The sequence below is a fragment of the Pituophis catenifer genome, unplaced genomic scaffold (assembly GCF_029215685.1).
Source record: "Pituophis catenifer annectens isolate HBS135680 unplaced genomic scaffold, rPitCat1.0.hap2 SCAF_12, whole genome shotgun sequence".
In the NCBI taxonomy this organism is placed as follows: domain Eukaryota; kingdom Metazoa; phylum Chordata; class Lepidosauria; order Squamata; family Colubridae; genus Pituophis; species Pituophis catenifer.
The window spans coordinates 16,694,054-16,715,360 of record NW_027256892.1 but is presented as its reverse complement, the minus strand read 5'-3'; the positions used below and the strand labels follow the sequence as shown (position 1 = coordinate 16,715,360).

The following is a 21,307-nucleotide window of genomic DNA, read 5'->3' as shown; positions in this document are numbered from 1 at the left end:
AAATTAAATGCCATCTTCAATGTACATTATAACTATAAAAATAAAACACAAACATGCATCCTTCACTTTCTATACAATTGAATTGAAAACCCCTGATATTGCATTAATATTGCACTATACAGTAGAATTCAATATAGTTACTGCCCTGGGATAGAAGCCATTTTTCAATCTATTTGTTCTTGTTTTTTATTATCCTGTACCGTCTGACAGATGGTAATAGTTAAAAAAAGAAAAGAAAAAAGGGTGCCCAGGAAGAGATGGATCTTTAAGAATGTTTTGAACTTTCTTAAGGCAGCGGGAGCTATAAAGCTCTTCCAAGGAGGGGAAAAGGCAACCAGTGACCCTCTGTGCAGTTATGTTAACCCTAACATTAATTAAATTAATGTTAATTTATTTCAAAATAAATCACAGCATGCTCTGCTCTGAATGTAATTGAGAAATGCCTGAATTCTTCTGGTTCCAAAGAGGCATTTATACACGAGGACATTGCTCTAATTTCTTAGCACGCATAGCTAAAACATCCTTCGTATGCTCAGGAGCACTCCTGTAGAACTGAAAACATACTTTGTTATATATTCATGGTCAGTCCACTAGGCTCTTGCAAAACCTTTGACCAGTTTCTGCTTCATCTGATTCATATAGCGAATGTTTTAAAGGCTAAAAATTCAGCTCGGTAAAGAACTTGACATGTTCTTTTAGTCCAGTGTTTCTCAACTGTGGCAACTTGAAGATGAGTGACAGCCTGTAGCGATTCTCAGTCATCATCCAGGTCATGGTTGTCCCAAAGGTGCTTTTTCAGGAGGCAACTGGACTTTCTTGTTTTTTCTTTGAAGACGTTTCGCTTCTCATCCAAGAAGCTTCTTCAGCTCTGACAGGAAATGGAAGGATTTATACTCTTTGCAGACAGCTGGTCATTTGCATCCTTTTTGAGGGTCGCTGAAGCACCTGTAGGTTTATCTGTGTCCTCAGGGTCACCTGAGTGGTGATTCTGGTTCGTGTAGTCTGCAATTTTTCCCTCTGGAAATCCATTCCTACTCCCACACCATTCAAAGGGCGTTCATCCTAAATTGCATAGCTAAAAGTCTGTAGTGATTCTCAGTCTTCCAGGTCATGGTTGTCCCAAAGGTGCTTTTTTTTAGGAGGCAACTGGGCTTTCTTGTTTTTTTCCTTTGAAGACGTTTCACTTCTCATCCAAGAAGCTTCTTCTGCTCTGATTGGATGGTGGGGAATGGAAAGAAAAAGCAAGAAAGTCCAGTTGCCTCCTGAAAAAGCACCTTTGAAGATGAGTGGACTTCAACTCCCAGAATTCTCCAGGCAGCATGGCATAACATAGCTGGCTAGGGAATTCTGGGAGTTGAAATCCACCCATCTTCAAGTTGCTATGGTTGAGAAGCACTGTATTAGACAAATAAATGTTCATCTCTGTGTTGTGGCCCGCCAGCAGAGCTGGCAGCAGATTCGGACAGTGAGGAGGTTGGGGAGGAACGTGTACCAGTCCTGGAGTCTGGGGAAGGCTCAGATGATGGCTCTGAGTTGGAGGCAGAGAGGGGGTCAAGGCCATCTGGTAGTTCTTTGCTGCCTCCGGAGTCTCTGGAGTCTGACATCAGCAAGGCAGAAGAACAGCGTGAGCCTGTTCCCAGTGTGCACTTGTGCAGAGATGCCAGGAGGCAGGAACAATTAAGGAAACAGGGTCGATTTGGGAGTAAGGCTTGGAGATGATTGGCCCCTCCCATAAGACATAAAAGAGAAGCGAACGGGACGTGAGCTTTTGCAGGAAGCAATCAGTTCATCTGGTCGGTAAAAGCTATGGAAAAGTTCCGTTTGACTCTGCTAAGTTTGGCCTTACCTTGTGTTTGGCAATTAGTTCTCTGGCAGCATTCCAAGTAAGATAAGGTGGGTGTTTGTAAAACTCTCCTGCAAGACTGTTTGAGAAGCCGTTCAGACTAGGAATGACAATAGTTCACAGCCGTATGAATTAAAGGTTTGCCGGGACTAAGTTTGTGCTATTTAATTCCTAAGGAAGCCTAGGTCAGAACACTCTGGGGGATGTATGGTCATATTTTAAATATATTCCGTTGTTTTGTTTCTGACTGATCAGGAGGAAGAGGAGACAGTGGAACCCTGCGCTCCGCCAAGAGCGAAGAGTCTCTTTCATCTTTGCATGCAATAGATGGCAAGTTGGCTTTTATTTGTATTTTCCTAAGAGCTTCTTCTAGAGACAGCAAATGCATACTTTAGTAAATATTCTATCTATAAAGAATTAGGAGGCAAAGGTCTCAGGAGGCTTGTTTGTGTCTGCATTAGGTGAAGAAACTTATGCTTTTTACTCCTTAATAAGTCACTTTTTATCACCACTTTTTTTTGGTACAATTTTGGAGAGAAAAAAAGAATCTTTCCATGAAATAATATGCACAAAAATCTTGAAAGGTTCTTTCTTATTTCCTAGTCCTAGCAGGAAAAACAAAACTGTGGAGACATTAATATGGATGAGGGGAGGTGCATAAACATCTGGGACCAGAGTTTAAGAACATCCTGTATTCTTTTTTTTTTTTAAAGAAATTTTATTGAATTTATAAACATATATATATTTACATTTCCATTAATAAGGATGTGAGGGCGATCTGGCTGCGACATCTGTCACCCCATTGATCGCCAGGGTTGATTCGGCTGATCTGGCTGGCTAGGCGGGTGTCCCCTTCCTCCCTCACCGCTCCATGTGCGTCCCTCCCGAAGCTGCGCACTTGGTGGAAGAGGACGACCATTCCAGATAGAAGGAATGTACCGATCTTCGGTCAAGGGTATATGATAGCTGCGCTCCCCTGCTAGAACCTCCAAACAAGCTCAAGAACATCCTGTATTCTAACTACAAAGTCCCCATATCAAGACAAATTTACCGTATGTGTGGCCAGAATCTGAAAATAACATTTTAACACAGCACAGTACTTAAGCAAAATGGTTCGGTTGAGATCGGCATACATCAGACTGATTGGGGTAGATTGTAAGGGTGACACCCAAATATAATTTTATCATATTTTATTTATCTCTATATTAAATTATCGTATTTTATTCCAATTTCATTTTAAGCTGTGTTTTATTCCGATTTCATTTTAAATCATATTTTATTCCAATTCTGTTTTAAATTGTTTTCATCAGCTTTTAGTAATAACTTGTGTCTGGAACTCTGCCCTTTGATATGGCCCAAGGGCTAATCAATAAAGTAAGCTCCAAAAGAACAACAACAAAACCCTTCACCAAACTACAAAGACTCGGAAGAAAATATATTCCTGTATTGTTTACAGAAAACCAAAGAGCAACTGATCATTTTACAGAAGGGGAGCCTTTACGTAAGTGGGCAAAGTACTAATGACCGTCTTTCCTCTTTTTTTTTTTTTTTGCCAGGTGAGTCTAAACTGTTTCGGCCCCGAAGACCAAGATCGAGCAGCGATGCTTTATCAGTTTCTTTTAACGGGGAATTGTTGGGCAACATGAATCGCTGCAATTCTTACGACAATCTACCCCAGGACCAAGAAAGTGACGGCGACGAGGGACATCTGCAGGTCCCTGCCCTCATTTCTCCCAGGTCGGCAGAGGACGTCGACCTGAGCCCGCCGGAGATTGGGGTGGCTAGCTTGGATTTCGACCCGATGTCTTTTCAGTGCAGCCCACCCAAAGCAGAATCCGAGTGTCTCGACAGCAGCACATCCCTGTTGGAGTCCATGGACTACAACAAGGATAAGCCAAACCTCTTTAAGAAAGAGCTAGACTCAGGCAGCCAGTCTCATACTCATAGTGCCACCAGCTCGGAACCAGTTTCTCCTTACCAAGAAAAAAACCCAAGTCCCTTCTTCACCCTGGATCTGAGCCTACCTGAAGAGAGACCACCAAAACTCCTGTCTTTCTCCGAGAAGCTCACCTGTGCCTATTCCCCCAAGTCGATCCAAAAGCCAATCAAGTCTCCACCACTCTCTGCATTGGAGCCCGTTCCTTATGCCGTCCCCAGCCGAATGCCAGATGTGGTTACCGGAGGAGTGTCAGAAAGCGTTGGCCCTTTGGATTGGGCTAAAAAAAACGTTGACAGCAACGAAGCATCAAGCATGTCCCTTTCCCAGCTCATGGTATCACCTTTGAGAAGCAATGAAAGTAGGCATGGTGAAGAACACCAGCAGGAACTCCAGAACCCAGGAGATACCAAGAAAGCAGAGCTTCAAGAAGAGGTGGAACCACTTACACTCAGCAGCGGCCAGAGTAAGCCTGTACCTTCTGGACTGACACAGCCAGGTACAGTGTGTTTTCCTCCATTTTTTCTTTAAGTTCACAAGCCGCCAAGCTCTCGCTTCTCTGCACGCCTTTAAAAAGAGGGGGAAACACTGGTAATAATGATAATAGTAATAAATAATAATAATAATAATAATAACAAAGTATGTGTCTTCCAGAGCCTATAGATGCTGCTTGGGTCCTGATAGTGAAAGAACCTAAGCTTCTCTGCAGCCTCCTTGTATCACACACACACACACACACACACACACACACACACACACACACACACACACAACACCCCACAACCCTGTGAATATTTTATATAGCCCTGTCTCTTTGTACTTTTTTCATAACACGAGACGATCTCTTCCGATCAGAATGCTTCCTGATAAAACTGTATATTTTTGTAACTAACCATAGAAATAAATAAATTGGGCTGCACTCGAAGAAGAGACCTTTTTTTCTGGCCAAAAGTAACCTGTGATTAAGTCCCATCCAACGATCTGGCATTTTCTTTCTGCACTGCCTGCCGCTTAGTCTTTAGGACCGCAACAGGAACTTGTAGACAATCTCTTGGCGCTTTTTCACACCGAACTGCTATCCCTGTTTTTGCATGCATGAGAGAAGACGCACTTTGTCACGCCAAGGAGTTGCCACTGTGAAATGTTGGACTATTTTTTTTTTTTAAAAAAAAAACTTATTTTTTTTATAATGATCTATAGGAATTGCTCACTCTCCTTTTAACGGGATAAAGTAGTAAACCATTCTCTTTTTGTTTTTGTTTTGTTTTGTTTCTACTCTTCTTCCCACTAGGAGCCGTTGCCCTTGCCACCCCCCAGGATTCTGCTCCAGTCAATTCTGTTTCTGTTGTCCCTCCTCCACCTCCGAAAAATGCCGCCCGCATCCTGGCTCTTGCCCTGGCCGAATCTGCCCAACAAGCTTCAGTTCAGTCCCAGAAGAAACCAGATATTTATTCAGACTGTAACAACTGCGGGAAAAGCGAGAGTGGAGGAACTCTAGAAAAATTCCACCCATATCCTGGCTCTGCTTCGGAAAGGCTCCAATTCTATGCTGCTCTGCCAGAGAACCCGCTCAGTTTTCAGATGGTTGGGGATCTTCAAAGAAGCGGCTTGCCAGTAGTTCAGGGGCCCCAAAGCAGTGGCACGTCTGAAGGCGACAGCCATCTCCACCTTGTCACGTCTGAACATCGGGACCACTCCACTTTCTCTAATAACATGGCAGGAGACCTTCACGGTGGTACTAACATGGGCTGGGACCACTCCCACTTCTATCCATGTACAGTTGGAGACACACATCTCCTTACTCAAACTTTTGCCTCGGAGGATCAGAGTCATCTTCATTCCTGTCCTGGACGAACCGTTCAGGCCGAGCCATCTACAGCGGAGATACCACTAGAAAGTCCTCCACTCCATGCTGGTGTTCCTTTGGATAAGAACCCAATCCAGGCCACCAAGATTCATCTTCCTATCTGTAAAGTGGAGGACAGACTTCCCTTTCCTTCAGTCCCTCCTGGGGAGAAAAGCGTCCCCGCAGATCTGGCCTGCGTCATGAAGAACCACCCAGAAGCTGCCAAACCTAATTCTGGCATGTCCAGACCGAACGTCCCACCTCAGCCTTCTACAGTCACCAGCAACATTACATGGGGGGAAGCAGCTCTTCCTGCAGGAAGCCACCAAGTTCCACCCATGAGACCAGGGGACCAGCCAGCCGTGGGGCAGACTCCTCCCAAGAAACCTTCAGGAGGCTTCAGTCAGGTAAAACTTAAGTAGGCGCAATAGCAAGAGCGCTTAGATTTATATTCTGCTTCACAGGGCTTTTTACAGACCTCTCTAAGCGGTTTACAGAGTCAGCCTCTTGCCCCCAACAGTCTGGGTCCTCATTTTAATGACCTCGGAAGGATGGAAGGCTGAGTCAACCTTGAGGCGGTGAGATTTGAACTACCGAACTGCAGCTAGCAGTCAGCTGAAGTAGCCTGCAGAACTGCAGTCTAACCACTGCACCACCTCGGCCATGCTCCATTTTCTCTGCCCTCTCTTTCTGTACATTATAACTCAGGGAAAATTTATATCCAAAAAAACCCACCTCTACTCTACTCCAATCTCCCCACCTCAATTTACTTGATTTTTACCTGGCTTCCCTTTTCTATTTTAATTAATTATTTTTCTTCTGCCCACGTTCCTTAAGGCGAGCATAGGTGCATGAACTTTTTCCCCAGGGTTTTTTTTAGTTAATCTCGGGAGAATGAATGAATAAAACTTTTATTACGGTCCTCAACCAGCAATAAGAGAAAATGGAACATTTGAGATTTTGGTTGCCGATTTTCTCCTAAGAAAATGATTGTTAGCAAGATGCTGTGACCGAGGTGTTCTAGGAATAGTCATGGAACATTTCAGTTTCCATTGGATGAAGTTTAGGGTTGTCATAACAACCTGTAGCACTAAACTAAGTGTAGCAGTAGGTGGTGCTATTCCGACACATATTGGCTAGCTACAGTAAGATGGTTCATAAGCAACTATTGCAACTATTGTTGTTTTCAGCAGGGACCTGCTTTGCATTAAATCAACCCATTGCTTATTTGGCCCCATTTTCTTTAATGACATGACGGTAGTAAATTAATGCATACCACATAATTAATGAAGGATGTGTAAACAGTGCTAAAGATTCAGATTTTAAAATTCTGCCACCTATAGGCATGGAAAATATTATATATGTTTGAGTTTGAGTTTTATTAAATTTATTAAATATGGGCAATAAGTAGCAGCTGAAGACTTGAAAAAGCCTACATTTTTATAAGGTCACCCCAAATTTGAAATATTAATTCTTCGAAATGGCTTGACTACGTCTTTAATTACATTTCCCGTTGAAGTGATGCAAATGAAAAGTTGATCGATGTCTTGGCTGAGAATAAATCACCTGCCATCAAAACGTTGTACTTTTTTCCCCCTGCAAAATCTCTCTTGAGTTGCTAGTTTAAAAAAAAAAAAACTAGTTTGGTTTGCAAGTGAAGCCTGTATTCATCTCCGCAACAGTTTTGGGATTTATAATTTCTAACCTTTGTGCTTTCTTCTACTAGGTACAAGGAGAGACAACTGCAGACAAATTGCTGGAGCCTAGAACAGCCGAGCCAGCTCCCGTCTTGGATGTGGAAGCCAGCGCTACAATCCAGTGCACGTCAGCCACCCCAGTGGCTCTGTTTCACCAGGGACACTTGGAGAAACCCCGAGAAAATACCAGGGCTCCACCTTTACAGATGAGGTCCGAATCTGTCCCAGCTCAATCGTCGTACCCTTTCATGCCTCCGGTACCGCCTGTGAGGACAATGGAGAGCAAACTTGCAGCCGCCATGCATTCCAACAGCGCCGACACGATAAACCCTGCCAATTTCCATGCTTTTATGGCTTCTTCCTCATTGCCACTGTCAGCGGAGGATGTGTTGGCAACCCCTGCCCTATCTAAACAAGCATCCCTTCCGTCGGCCTATTTCCTTCCCTCCAAGTCAGAAAGCACGCCGGAGCCTCCAGCACATCCCAAACCCTCATCGGCTCATCAATACAGGGCTGAAAATAGCCAGCCCCACCTTTTTCACAGCAAGTCTGAGCAGCATCCGGGCTACCCTTCTCTGTCGGAGACCCCCCCTTCCTTGGGGTCCCGATATAATGCGTTCACCAGTCAAGGAAAGAGTGCGTATGTTCATTATGCCAAGCCACGCAGTCGGATCGAATACCTGTCTTCCCTAAGCCCAACAATGAGGAGCAGCAGTTGTGCGGAGGAAGCCCCACCCTACCCCACCATCCGGAGGGTGCATTCTCTGCACGTGTCCACTCCCTCTGCCATCCGATCGGTTCCCATCTCCCGCACTGAGGTGCCCCCTGATGATGATCCTCTTTACTGCCCTAGACCCGTCCTCCAGTACAAGCCATATCAGCCCCATGGAGATTATCACGTCACTCAATTGCAACCTTATTTTGAGAACGGCCGGGTTCATTACCGATACAGCCCTTACTCAAGTTCCTCCAGTGTTTCTTGTTATACCGCAGGCGAGGGTGGATTTTACGACTTGGATCCTTACGGTACAGTGAGGTTGAGGCAGTTCCATCCTCTCCCAGGCAAAGATTTTCCATCCTACTCCAAGTTACCGACCAAGAACCTCTACCGCTGTCCTGGTTTACCACCCTACTCTCGGGGAGGTCTTCCTGGGCACCTAGCAGGCAAAGAGCATAGTTTCATCAGCAGGGATGTGCCACCTGCCTCTGACGTCAAACCCATGTATGTCTCCTGGGACTTGGAAGATATGGAAAAATACTGCATGCAGTCCATCCGCCGAGAGAGCCGTGCCCGTCAGAAAGTCAAGGGGCCGGTCATGTCCCAGTATGACAACATAGCCCCTTTGCTGCAAGAGGAGGTACGGGCCACAGATGTTGTTCACTTGCGCAGCAAATCGGATCCTGGGAAAACTGGACTCCTCACTGTTGCTGATGGGAAAGAAGGGAGATACCTAAACGAGGGAGAGGAACGCTACTACGGGCCCCAGCCGGAACCAGACATCGACAGAGCCCATTACCGCGGTGGTTATGGGAACGGACAGTCGGAGAAACCTATGCTCCCTCAGAAACAAAGCAGTCTGAGGAGCAGAAAACCGCCCGAAGTCGGTTGTAATTCCATTGAGCACAGAATGCACCTTGCACATGAAGCGGCTCACAGGCAGATGTCGGATGCTAAAAACACCCCTCCCTACCCTGATTACCGACCAAAGGGCCACCTGTCGGAACCCATGGAATCCTTGACATATCAGCACTCGGGTGGAAAATACATCCCAGCTAACCATGACGTGTTGAGACTGAACCACAAAGAGGTGAAGCTGGCCGAGGACGGAGAACGGGCTCGGTCGAGACACCCGGCTGCTCCAGCTGAAAAACACTCCAGAGACTGCTATAAAGAGAGCGAGCACTACGGGCAGCCTCCGGGCCCACCGCCTAAGCCGGAACGGAGCCATAGCCTCCGCTTCCAGCACTCTGAGAGCACACCGCGGGATGCGGGTCTCCTGTACCCATACCAAACCCTTGGCAAACGCCAAAGTACGACGACTGTGGTATCCCAGTATGATAATTTGGATGATTACCATACCATGCCTCAGCACCAAAGAGGGGGATACTCTGGAGGAGGGGGAGTTGCGCCTTCTTTTCCTCATCCACATAGTAGGACTTATGCCACAGCTTTGGGCCAAGGAGCGTTCCTACCGTCTGAGCTTTGCCTTCAGAGGCCAGAGACAGAAGTCCACGCAGAGTGAGCTCGGGGGGCCCGAAGGGATAGAGTGTTAGCAGCCTCTGCTGGACAGTGGACTGGTTTATTTTTTCAATGATGCACAAACATGCACACGAACACCCAAAACCAACTCCTTCCATTAGCCCCTGTTGAGTTTCTGCTCTGTCCAGTCCTCATGCCGCTTATAGGGACTTTTTTAAAAAACAAAAAAACAAAACACTAAATGTATAGTTTTATCCCATCGTTTAAAATGTAGCTTGCAACAATCACACAGGCTTTTTTTATATATATATATATTAAACTTGAAGACGCAACCGGTCTCCAGGAAGAGCAGCATTAAGGATGAAGAGAGAGACGGGTCGCACTGTGAATGATTCTCAGTTTCCATAGATTTCAACTCATGGCGTTTCCTTTAGCGGTCCCTGTCCTTTAAAGCCACACGCATGATGTACGTATTGGTAGGCTAACACAGACATTTCTTCTCCAGGCAAAAGTCCCTTGTCTGTGCTCATTTAGAGGAAGTTTTACGGAATGCCAAGCTTTAGTCAATATTTTAACTTGGGTCCTTTCAGGTTTTATGCCTCAAACTCTAGGGGAAAAAAAAAAGATTTTGCATCGTGTGTTCTTCTCCCTTTAGTTATACCACCACTATAACATATAACTTTTTTCCACCCTAAATTTTGCTTTCCCTATTTGTCAAGCTGCAAGCCAGTCACATATTGGGCGGCTGGTATCAGTAAGAAGGTGGTGAGGTCTCAGGTATGTCACCTGGTCTTATTTCCCCATGAAGAAATTTGTAATAAGCTGCTTCACGAAATATTTGAGAAGTGAGAGGAGGGCGGGGAGAGAAAACCATTCATACGTTCTAATTGGAGCTTTGCCAGGCCAAGAGGCGCTGCCTCTATTATCTCATAAAGGGAATAAACTTCCCGAACATCTTTTCCATAGCAAGTGGCGTATCTTGCAAAAGCTTCTGAGCAACAAAATATCCAGGGATCTTTCTCCTGAGTGAGAGCCATTGAAAAACGCAATGCTGGGTCCCCTCCCCTCCGTCACGGATACAAAAGAATCGTGATGTGTTTCATCATTTTAGCACTGGAAATTTATTTCAACGTCGTTATTGAGTAGCTTTGTGCCTAGCCTAACCCAGCAGTGGTCTAGAGTCTAGAAAAACAATTCCATATTTCTTTCTGATTGCTCAGTTGGTGCTGCCGATCAGCTGATCCTGATAAGCTCATCATCATAGAACTGGGGAAAGATACTACAGATGTAGGAAAATTCCAGTTGGTTTGATGGGAGGGTCAGTAAAACAGGCCACAGTACACTGGCACCTGTCGTGTAGTGTTTATAGGATAGCGATGGGTGTTTAGTACTTACTTGGACTCTACAACTTCCAGCAGTCCCAGCCAGTGTGATATTGGTAGCAGGTGGTGGAAAATTGGTGGTCTGGCAAGAAGTGTGCCTGTTGTGGGGGGGAGAGCTCCCAAGTCCCATGCTGCCCCACACTGTAAAAGGAGACCTGTGTGCAGTAGATGCCCTGTGGGTATGCAACTGGCTCTCACTTTTTACATTTTTATTTTAAGATGCCTGTTGAAAGAGGATGCCGCATTGAATTTCCTTTTCTGGAGAAGTTATAAATAGGCACAGCTGTTCATCCTTAGTGTCCTTGTCACAACTGGAGCGCAGAGGGACCTTGGGGTTTTCATGCTGCCTTAGGTTAGCTCAAACAACATGTCCGTGCTAAGGTTTTCCAAAGTGGCCGGAGTCTATCCCAGGAATAAAGTGCTGCTGCTTTGAGGTCACCACAACAATGTTAACGCTAGAATGAGGCCCGTGGGAAGCATCTGTGTCGTTTCTCTGTGTCCGGGCCCTTGTAACAGCATCATTGATGGGCATTAACTCAGAATACTACCTATGTCAGGTTTGCCCTTGAGCAGCGTCAGGTATCTTCACAAGGGGTAACAGAAGCTTCTCAAAACCAGCAAAATATCAGTTACTCACATTGTCCCCTACAGCTACAGTCAGGTTACGTTCTTTTGGTCATTCCGACACATAATTTCTTTTGAAGTTCTGATTGTCTTAAGTACAGATTTAGTGGTCAGAAAATTCACTGTGATTTAAACTTCTATTTTTTTTAAAAAAAAAACCAACCCTATTTGTTTTTGTTTGTTTATGCTGCAATAGTGAGAAATGGAGGAAGGGACATTCCAATGCACTAATGTCTGGAGCAAGCAGATTTTTTTTTTTTTTTTGCTAGGGTCTTTCCCTATAACAAGCCCAGTTGTAACCCACAAATGGCACACGACCATTGTGGCTTCCAGCCTTTTGATCTCTTGATGTTCTGTTGGTGGATGCTGGCTTACATTGTTCAGTTTCCCTCTAGGATTAGGGCAAAGATATACCATTGTCCTCAGGACAGTTGAGGTTCAGGTTTCAACACCTACAGTTCAAACTTTTACCTTCACAAAAACCTCAATTTTCCTTGCATTCTCTCCTTCCATCAGTCTTAGGCTATCTGCTGCCCAGAACTAACCTGATTTCTTTTCCTGTCTGTAATTCCTTGTCTCTCCTCTAACTGAGCTGATGATAATATGATCTCATCTCTCTCTCTCTTTCTCTTCTCCCTTGGGGTCCCTTGCCCTGTCCGCCGCTTAAAGCAGTTAACCGAAACAATTTCAACCCGGAATTGAGCGTTCAGTCACGGAATATTGTCCCCTGTCGCGTAGGGCCTCTGCGTGGTTGGGAAAGCGCTGTACAAAATTTCAGCTCGAAAGCGCCAAGAGTTTAATGGCAGCAATTAAATTCAGCAAAAGTTTCCTGAGCTTTGAAAGAGCTGCTAATATTTCCTCCTAATATTTCTATCACTATTTTTTTTTTAAAAAAAAAAGCTCCCTTTCCTTCCCACCCCCATGAAAGCCATAGAATTAACTATGCAGGCCTGTTCATGTACCCTGGTTAATTTTGGAGCACTGAACTTTAAAAGAGACATCCCCCCCCCTCTTCTTTAACGAACCTAAATCTAGGCTCCACTCCCACAGTGTACAAAGAGTAAGCATTGCTCATCTTTTTTTTCTGTAAGCACTGGGGTTCTGGTGGTTAAAAATACGTGCTCATCACATCAGCCATAAACCTTAGCTCTAATTAGCTGTGGCAACTGGCCTTCAGGTCCCAATCAAAGAACCTGATGATGCAAACCATCCCTCAGCGGTTGGGTCCCTTAAGTTTCTTTCCTTTTGTTGATGAAACTTCAGATGCTTAACGGTAGACCGTGCTCCCATCTACATCCAGGTTTGTATGTGTGCTTAGAGGAAAACCGTTCCTCCCTTGGTAGCATTAGCAGGCCTTTGTAGGCCCTGCGTCCTTGTTCCTAACGTTAAAACGAGTTTTTAATCAGGTGTAAAAGTTTATGCAGATGATAGCGAAAAACATTGTGCCTACGTCTTCGCAGACGTAATCTGGGGGAGGGGGGAGTCTTACCGCTTGGAGGGAGGGACACACTGAGAATTGCACAGTTCTGGCAGAAACCGCCCCACGCAACCAAAATTTGCTTGCTTCTGAAACGATGTTCCCCATTCATCCCCAGAGACACGTGTCCCCCTGTATGTCTTCTCCCCACCCCATCCAGACGCCCCGTTTCAATTCGATAGGTTGATGCGTCAGCGGACTGCGACGTGACAAAACACAGCATTGGGGAATGGTATTGTAGACTTAGAGGATTCTGAATTTAATTTTTAAAGGTGGCTTCGGCATGACATTTTCTCCAGAGTTTTGTGCTATGGGAACTGATGCAATGGGCATGGTACACTTTTAACATGTGCTCAGTAACTTCAGTGTCTCCAGTAAGTTTAATATTGTATAGCTCCATTGCAAAACGAACAAGAAATGATTGTTGTGTGGTTTATTTTCCTGCTGTGGAAACTTGAGTCGTCTTTTTTGAGCCACATGCGAGGCTCCTCTCGGAAAGATTGGGGGAGCTCTCTAAGTGTTCTCTTTTTAATTTATATAGTGTCTTATTTTTTATTATTTTTATTTTTTACTCTTGTGTGTAAGAACTGGTATAAAATGTATATGCCGACGAGCTCATGTTCTTTTATGTAAATATTTTTGTGCATCCCACTTCCTCCCCTCCCTTGTAAATATTTAGATTCTCATTTCTCCGCGCTGTATGGGGGCAGATGTGTTCATTTACTATTCTTATTTTTTAATTTGTACTGTAATGCTATGACCAGACTTCAGGTGTCTTGTGCTATTAAAAACAGAACAACCTAACAGTCCCACAAACCTCAGATGTACAACTCAGCAATTAATGAAGCCAGGTTAAAGTCTATGTTGTGGTCTCCGTTATTTTTCCTGCATTTTCACTTATTTTACAGAGTTTATAGAGAGAGAAGTTGTAGTTTGGAGCATTAACACTGACAGAACTCCATGACAGAACTCCACCATGATTTCCCAAATGGAATGGTTTAATCTCTCATCACTGGTTTATCTTAACACATGAGTGAATCTTATAAGCACAAAAATTCACATTTGCACCTATAATTTCCATGTAACACGAGAAAAGAACATCACCATCGTCCCACCAATTTTTTTCTACTTCACGAAGAGAGTTCAGAGTAACATTTTCTCCAGTGATGGGTTTCAAATTTTTTTACTACCGGTTCTGTGGGTGTGGCTTGGTGGGTGTGGCATGGCTTGGTGGGCGTTGCAGGGGAAGGATACTGTAAAATCTCCATTCCCACCCCACTCCGGGGGAAGGTTACTGCAAGATCCCTATTTCCTCCTGATCAGCTGGGACTTGGGAGGCAGAGAATAGATGGGGGTGGGGCCAGTCAGAATTTTTACTACCCGTTCTCCGAACTACTCAAAATTTCCACTACCGGTTCTCCAGAACTGGTCAGAACCTGCTGAATCCCACCTCTGATTTTCTCCCTTACCTGTTATTGACCTGGACAGCGGTGGGTTTCACATTATGTTACTATTGTTTCACCGTGTGCATGTTCACTTCGTGTGCGCGCCTGCCTTCTGCACATGCGCCCGGTCCACTGCATGTGCTTTGCTTGCACACGCGCCTTCTATGCATGCGCCCCATCTCAAAAGTGTGCCTTAATAGGATGGCAAACAGCCAGGTCAGGTGGGCAAGCCCACCCACGATTTCAGCTACCGGTTTGGGCAAACTGGTCTGAACCAGCTGAATGCCACCTCTGGACCTGGAGCACTTTTTAAAAGGGCAAGTGAGGTTCAACGATCAAACGGTCGAACTTACAGTTGAAGAAAGTATTGCGTTAACACAATAGAAACGGCAATATTTTTTTACAAAGCAAAACCATTCTTGGTTTTGAATTATTATTTTTTTTCATCATTTTAACATTTTTAACATTTTAGTTGCTTTTCTATTTATCTTTTTGGGTTCTGTAAGCCACCCAGTCACCCTATCAGACAGGTGGGCAGCATCTAAATTTAATAAAATAAGGAAATAAAAGCAGCTGTCAACAATAAAGATGAAGTACAGTACTGAAGGTTTTTTAAAAAATTTCTAGACAATATATTTGTTTCCTTTTGTCTTGTTTCACTACCATACAATCACTTTTTAAAAATGGAAGCTACGGAAACATACATCAAGGGATACACAAAGATGCTGTTGTCAGCACGTCAAGATGCATTTATCCTAGTGCTGACATAAGGAGAACGCAAGTGTCTGCAACGGGACGGTTGCCTTTCACCTACTTATTTTAGCTGGAGATAACGTCCCCTAGGAGATGGATGGGAGGGGGGAAATTCTTTGAATTGGAACAGTAGATTAGGGGTGAATGATTGGGAAGATGGCCAATGAATGCAGAGGAGTGGGGGAAGGAAGAGGAGGGATTTTGGATCAGCACGTCAGTGCTGGCTGCATGGAGTCAGTGTAAAAGTTGCTGTGCTAAATAAAATGGAAGTTTGTTTCAAAAAAGACTGTTTGAGACGCAATTTATTTGAAGACGGCCTGAAAACCTGACAGCTGTTCAATTCCACAACAACGCTCCCCCAAAACAGATTTTTTTAAAAAAAAAATGCCCAGCTTTCAACTCTTACTGAAACTTCCTACAGTTTTCGCATCTCAGATGATCCACAGCTCACCATATGTGGGAGAGAGTTGCGGCTTCTGAGAAATTTATGGGATTCCTCAAACGGGAAAGAAATATTACACAGCATAAGAAAAACTGGTTTTCAAAACTATACTTTTTTTTGTTTTAACTTTTTGGTGTACCCAATTTAACAAAACTTGGTTAAAAAAAAAAAGGAGAAGAAATATAGGGATGTTTTCAGTTCCAGAGCATTAGACAGTTTCAGATAGCAACATGAATCATAACTACCTTTATGTGCTACATTACTACATCTATCTTCAGGGGGATGATGTAGTAATCTGGTTGTGCCAAATAATTAGTTATGTACTTCATACCTAAGCCATCACCCCAGGGGTGAAATCCAGCAGGTTCTGGAGAACCGGTAGCGGAAATTTTGAATAGTTAGGAGAACTGGCAAATACCACTTCTGGCTGGCCCCAGAGTGGGGTGGGAATGAAGATTTTGCAATATCCTTCCCCCAGGAGTGGGGAGGGAATGGGGATTTTGCAATATCCTTCCCCCAGGAGTGGGGAGGGAATGGGGATTTTGCAGTATCCTTCCCCCAGGAGTGGGGAGGGAATGGAAATTTTGCAGTCTCCTCCTCCTGGAGTGGGGTGGGAATGGAGATTTTGCCTTCCCCTGCCACACCCACCAAGCCACGCCCACAGAACCGGTCATAAAAGAAGTTGAATTTCACTACTGCATCACCCTCAAAGCAGGAATTCTTGCCTGCTATTTACATGAAGGGAATCAACACACTCCTGTTTGCAACCAGCTGTTATTTGAAGCATATTTTATCCCATTCTTCAGCCAAAGTGCTCCCCAAACGGCATAAGAATAGCCAGCGAAAGAATAAATCACCGGTCGCAGGCTTCCAAGGCAGAAGTTTTAACAGGGAAGGGCAGAAGAAAGCATGACTTCGGGCACTGGTATATTAGTTTTTAATGAATGGCCTGTATTTGAACACATTTCTTGCTCTTCTTCCCCAAATAAGCTTGTTCGTATTATCCTTATACAAAGCCATATAGCTCCATGCAGAGGAGTGAAAAAAATCAAGTCTGCTGGCTAAAACCACAAAATAAACTAATTTGAGTTAAAGGGCCGGTATGGTCTAGTGTTAAGGTATTAGGCTAGAAGCTGGGAACCATGGGTTCTAGTCTTGCCTTAGCCATGAAAACCAGGGGTGAAATCCAGCAGATTCTGACAGGTTCTGGAGAACCGGTAGCAGAAATTTTGAGCAGTTCGGAGAACTGGCAAATACCACCTCTGGTTGGCCCCAGAGTGGGGTGGGAATGGAGATTTTGCAATATCCTTCACCCTGGAATGGGGTGGGAATGGAGATTTTGCAGTATCCTTCCCCTGCCACACCCACCAAGCCACACCACGCCCACCAAGTCACGCCTACAGAACTGGTAGTAAAAAAAAAATTGGATTTCACCACTGATGAAAACCCACTGGATGGCTTTGCCATTGGCCAATCCTCAGGAAACCGTGAGTTCTGATCTCACTTTGGGCATGAAACCTGGCTGGGTGACTGGGCCAATCACTAGACTAGGGGAATGCGAGTTCAAGTCCTGCTTTAGCCATGAAAGCCAGCTGGGTGTCTTTGGGCTGGTCACTGTGAGCCCAATTCGCCTCAAACGGTGGCCTTGGGAATAATAAAAGGAAGAAGGTATGTTGGATATGTTTGCCGCCTTGAGTTATTTGTAAAAGCAATAAAGGCAGGATATAAATAAATAAAACAATTTGTCCTGATTTGAGCAATCTCCAAATTTGTAATGATATGAGCAGTCCCCAAATCCAGCTATTCTGCTGGGGTCTCTCTATTCCTGCCAATTGCTATTCTGCAATAGCAAGTAGATATTCGCCCAGGTTACCACTTAAAAATGAATTTGATTAAGGAGGAGTTTGGAAAACAAACGTACAACTGTAGCAACCTAATCCATGCTTAGAATAAGAGATTTTGTACAGCACAGGCTTGGCTAGGAAAAAAAAAAAAGCAGCCAATACTCATTATTCCCACTGGGGGGCAGTAATTCCCTTTTGCAATTCTTTACGAGACACTTAGTGAGGGCCCCTGAAACTCAGTGGAACTCATTAAAATTTGGCATCTGCATTTTGTGGTTTGTGGTTTTTATTTTTGTTTTAACGAACGCAAGTGGGTCATATGCAGAAAAGCATGGTTTAACATTTTGATGGAGTGTTCTGTCAAATCTGATGGCTTTCTGAGTGTCCTGTCAACACCAAAGGATAGCATGAAACTCTTCCTTTATTCTTTCTGTCTGTCTGTCTGTCTGTCTGTCTGTCTGTCTGTCTGTCTGTCTGTCTGTCTCTCCCTCCCTCCCTCCCTCCCTCCCCTCCCTCCCTCTCTGTCTCTCTCTCTCTCTCTCTGTGTGTGTCTCCTGTTTACCTAGCACCCTTGCAACACCATTTTCTCTATTGGAAGGGCATACTGGGGATCATCTCAGAATATTTACTTTCTCACTGTACCGGTGGTCCTCAACTTATTCATTCATTAATTCTGGTTCCAATTGTGGTCGTAAGTCAAGGACTTACCTGTAGACTTTTCTGAATCACAGTCCTCCTTTATTCTCTTTCCGTCTGACCACCCATCTTAAATGTCTATGGAGATCCTCAGTCATCCAGGTCATGGCTGTCCCAAAGGTGCTTTTTTCAAGAGGCAGCTGGACCAGTTGCTTCTTGAAAAAGCACTTTTGGGACACCCATCTTAACTTCTACTCGAGTGTACCAATGGAAACACCAAAAGTGTTTGCTATCACTAAAGGACACACAAGTGGGTTATTTAATGCGAGTGGCTTCCTCAAACCAGCTTCAACTCCATTCTTTGCCTCCAACTTAGTAAAGAATTGGGAGAACCCTTCCATTCCTACTCCTGGGTGAGCTTCAGAGCTTCCAGGACAACAAACATGGTTGCAAATATTTATTCCAATGGTTTTGATAGCCTGGGTTTTGAAGATGGATGGCCTCTCTGTGTTTCCTTTCAGTTTTACAGTCTAGGGCAGGGATGGCGAACCTTTTCAGCACTGAGTGCCGAAAAGGGAGTCTGGGATGCAACCTGGAAGAGGAGCTGCCCAGGGCATATGCACGCGCCCAAAAATGAACTTCTGGTATCAGCTACTGAACTTCCGGTTTCAGCCAGCTACTCTTCTGGGTTTCTGGCGCGCATATGCACACGACGATAAGCTGGCCAGTGTGCATGCTCATGCAGGAAAACGGAAGACCAGCTCTTCTAGTTTCCAGCAGTGCCGCATGCAAAAAGGCCAGCTGATCGTCACGCCTGCATGTGTGCCAGAAACCCGGAAGGGGAATGGGCGACGCTGCGCATGCCAGGCAACATGGCTCCGTGTGCCACTTTGGACACGTGTGCAATAGGTTCACCATCATGGGTCTAGGGGAATTTAACATTTGGATGAAGAACCTCCCCCCCCCAAATTTAAATTGGGATGATACTAATGCACAGGTACCGTATATGTGGTACCTCGCTCAATAGTAGTAACTGTGAGAAGGATCTTGGAGTCCTAGTGGACAACCATTTAGATATGAGCCAACAGTGTGCATCAGCTGCCAAAAAAGCCAACACAGTTCTGGGCTGCATAAACAGAGGAACAGAATCAAAATCACGTGAAGTGTTAATATCACTTTATAATGCCTTGGGAAGGCCACACTTGGAATATGGCATCCAGTTTTGGTCTTCACGATGTAAAAAAGATGTTGAGACTCTAGAAAGAGTGCAGAGAAGAGCAACCAAGAGGATTATAGGACTGGAGGCTAAAACATATGAAGAACGGTTGCAGGAAGTGGGTATGTCTAGTCTGATGAAAAGAAGGACTAGGAGAGACATGATAGCAGTCTTCCAATATCTCAGGGGTTGCCACAAAGAAGAGGGAGTCAAGCTATTCTCCAAAGCACCTGAGGGTAGAACAAGAAACAATGGGTGGAAACTAATCAAGGAGAGAAGCAACTTAGAACTAAGGAGAAATTTCCTGACAAAACAATTAATCAATGGGACAACTTGCCTCCAGAAGTTGTGAATGCTCCAACAGTGGACATTTTTAAGAAGATAACCATTTGTCTGAAGTGGTGTAGAGTTTCCTGCCTGGGCAGGGAGTTGGACTAGAAGACCTTCAAGGTCCCTTCCAACTCTGTTCTTCTATTCTATTCTATTCTATTCTATTCTATTCTATTCTATTCTATTCTATTCTATTCTATTCTATTCTATTCTATTCTATTCTAATGGGGAAAACAAGGCTCCCCTCGTTGAGTTATCATTTGTCTTTTGCTAGACACCAGCTTGGATCATCCCGGCCCTTGGTGATCTATAGAATGTTGTCACTTTGAGAGTGTTACAACAAAAGGAGCTGTCAGAAGAAAGCAGGCTTGTTCTGGCTATTAATAAGCCTCTCAGCTGAGGTGATGTTAAGAGGCTGAAGTTGTTGAGTGGGGCTAAACAGCTGATACAACATTTGCTTTGTGGTGTCAGAGATTTTTTCTCCACTTGGATCATAAAGAGCCAGACTGAAGGTTCAAAATAAATGCTAGAATGGGAAGGAAACTTGGAGGTCAGGACTTGTGATACCTTGGATTTCCAGTCCTGCCAACCCCTCTCCCCTAAAAAACAAAGGCAGTGACTAGGGAGCACTAGGGATGTGGTGGCTCAGTGGCTAAGACGCTGAGCTTGTCGATTGAAAAGTCGGCAGTTCAGCGGTTTGAATCCCTGGTGCCGTGTAACGGGGTGAGCTCCCGTTCCTTGTCCCAGCTTCTGCCAACCTAGCAGTTCGAAAGCATGTAAAAAATGCAAGTAGAAAAATAGGGACCACCTTTGGTGGGAAGGTAACAGCGTTCCGTGCTCCTTTGTCATTGAGTCATGCCGGCCACATGACCATGGAGACATCATCAGACAGCGCTGGCTCTTCGTCTTTGAAACGGAGATGAGCACCACCCTCTAGAGTCGGGAACAACTAGCAGATATGTGAGAGGGGAACTTTTACCTTTATCTTTAGGGAGCACACAAAATATCTAGAAAGCACCAAGTTGTGACCTTTGCACAAGGAGACTTGAATTTGCAAAGTCTGTATTTTTTAAAACCTTTCTCTGTGCATCTGGCATGCAACAAAGCAGAAGCTTCATTGGTATTCTTAGGAAATACAAATGATAGATGGAACCGGCTCAGTATTTTTGATGGAAGCGGGCATACCTCATCCATAAGTGACAAAGACAGATTTGACTGGGAATGTGGGGGAGGCTTCCAAGAGGATTAGAGAGAGTGAGGGGAAAAAAAACCTTACCGGTTTTGTCTTTTGAGTGACCGCTCTGGCAAACCGTTTTGTGCTCCCAGAGGCCTCCGATAGCAGCCATTTGTCTGAATGCCCACTGACTCAAAAGTTGGTCTGTGTACTTGCAAGTTCCCCCAGGCAGGAATTTTACCAACATAAAAGGAGCTTTATAAAATTAATTAAGCTTACCAATTCCACCCTCCAAATCCTTGAACCAGGAGGAGTAAATAACAAGTGATATAGAGCAGGGGTCTCCAACCTTGGCAACTTTAAGATCTGTGGACTTCAACTCCCAGAAAAGCTTTGCTGGCTGATGAATTCTGGGAGTTGAAGTCCACAGGTCTTAAAGTTGCCAAGGTTGGAGACCCCTGA

At 44.6% G+C, this 21,307-nt stretch overlaps 1 protein-coding gene across 1 annotated transcript in view; it reads left to right on the top strand.

Moving 5' to 3' along the window:
• The window catches only part of ARHGAP32 (Rho GTPase activating protein 32), a 130,381-nt gene extending 120,293 nt beyond the window's left edge, over positions 1–10,088 (top strand). Inside the window, exons 18-21 of the mRNA XM_070952202.1 lie at positions 2,099–2,173; positions 3,400–4,278; positions 5,071–6,032; positions 7,352–10,088. Of these exons, the coding sequence (XP_070808303.1) occupies positions 2,099–2,173; positions 3,400–4,278; positions 5,071–6,032; positions 7,352–9,565 (4,130 nt within the window). The 3' untranslated portion in view covers positions 9,566–10,088. The remainder of the gene's footprint in view (positions 1–2,098; positions 2,174–3,399; positions 4,279–5,070; positions 6,033–7,351) is intronic.
• The last annotated feature ends 11,219 nt before the right edge of the window (positions 10,089–21,307 follow it).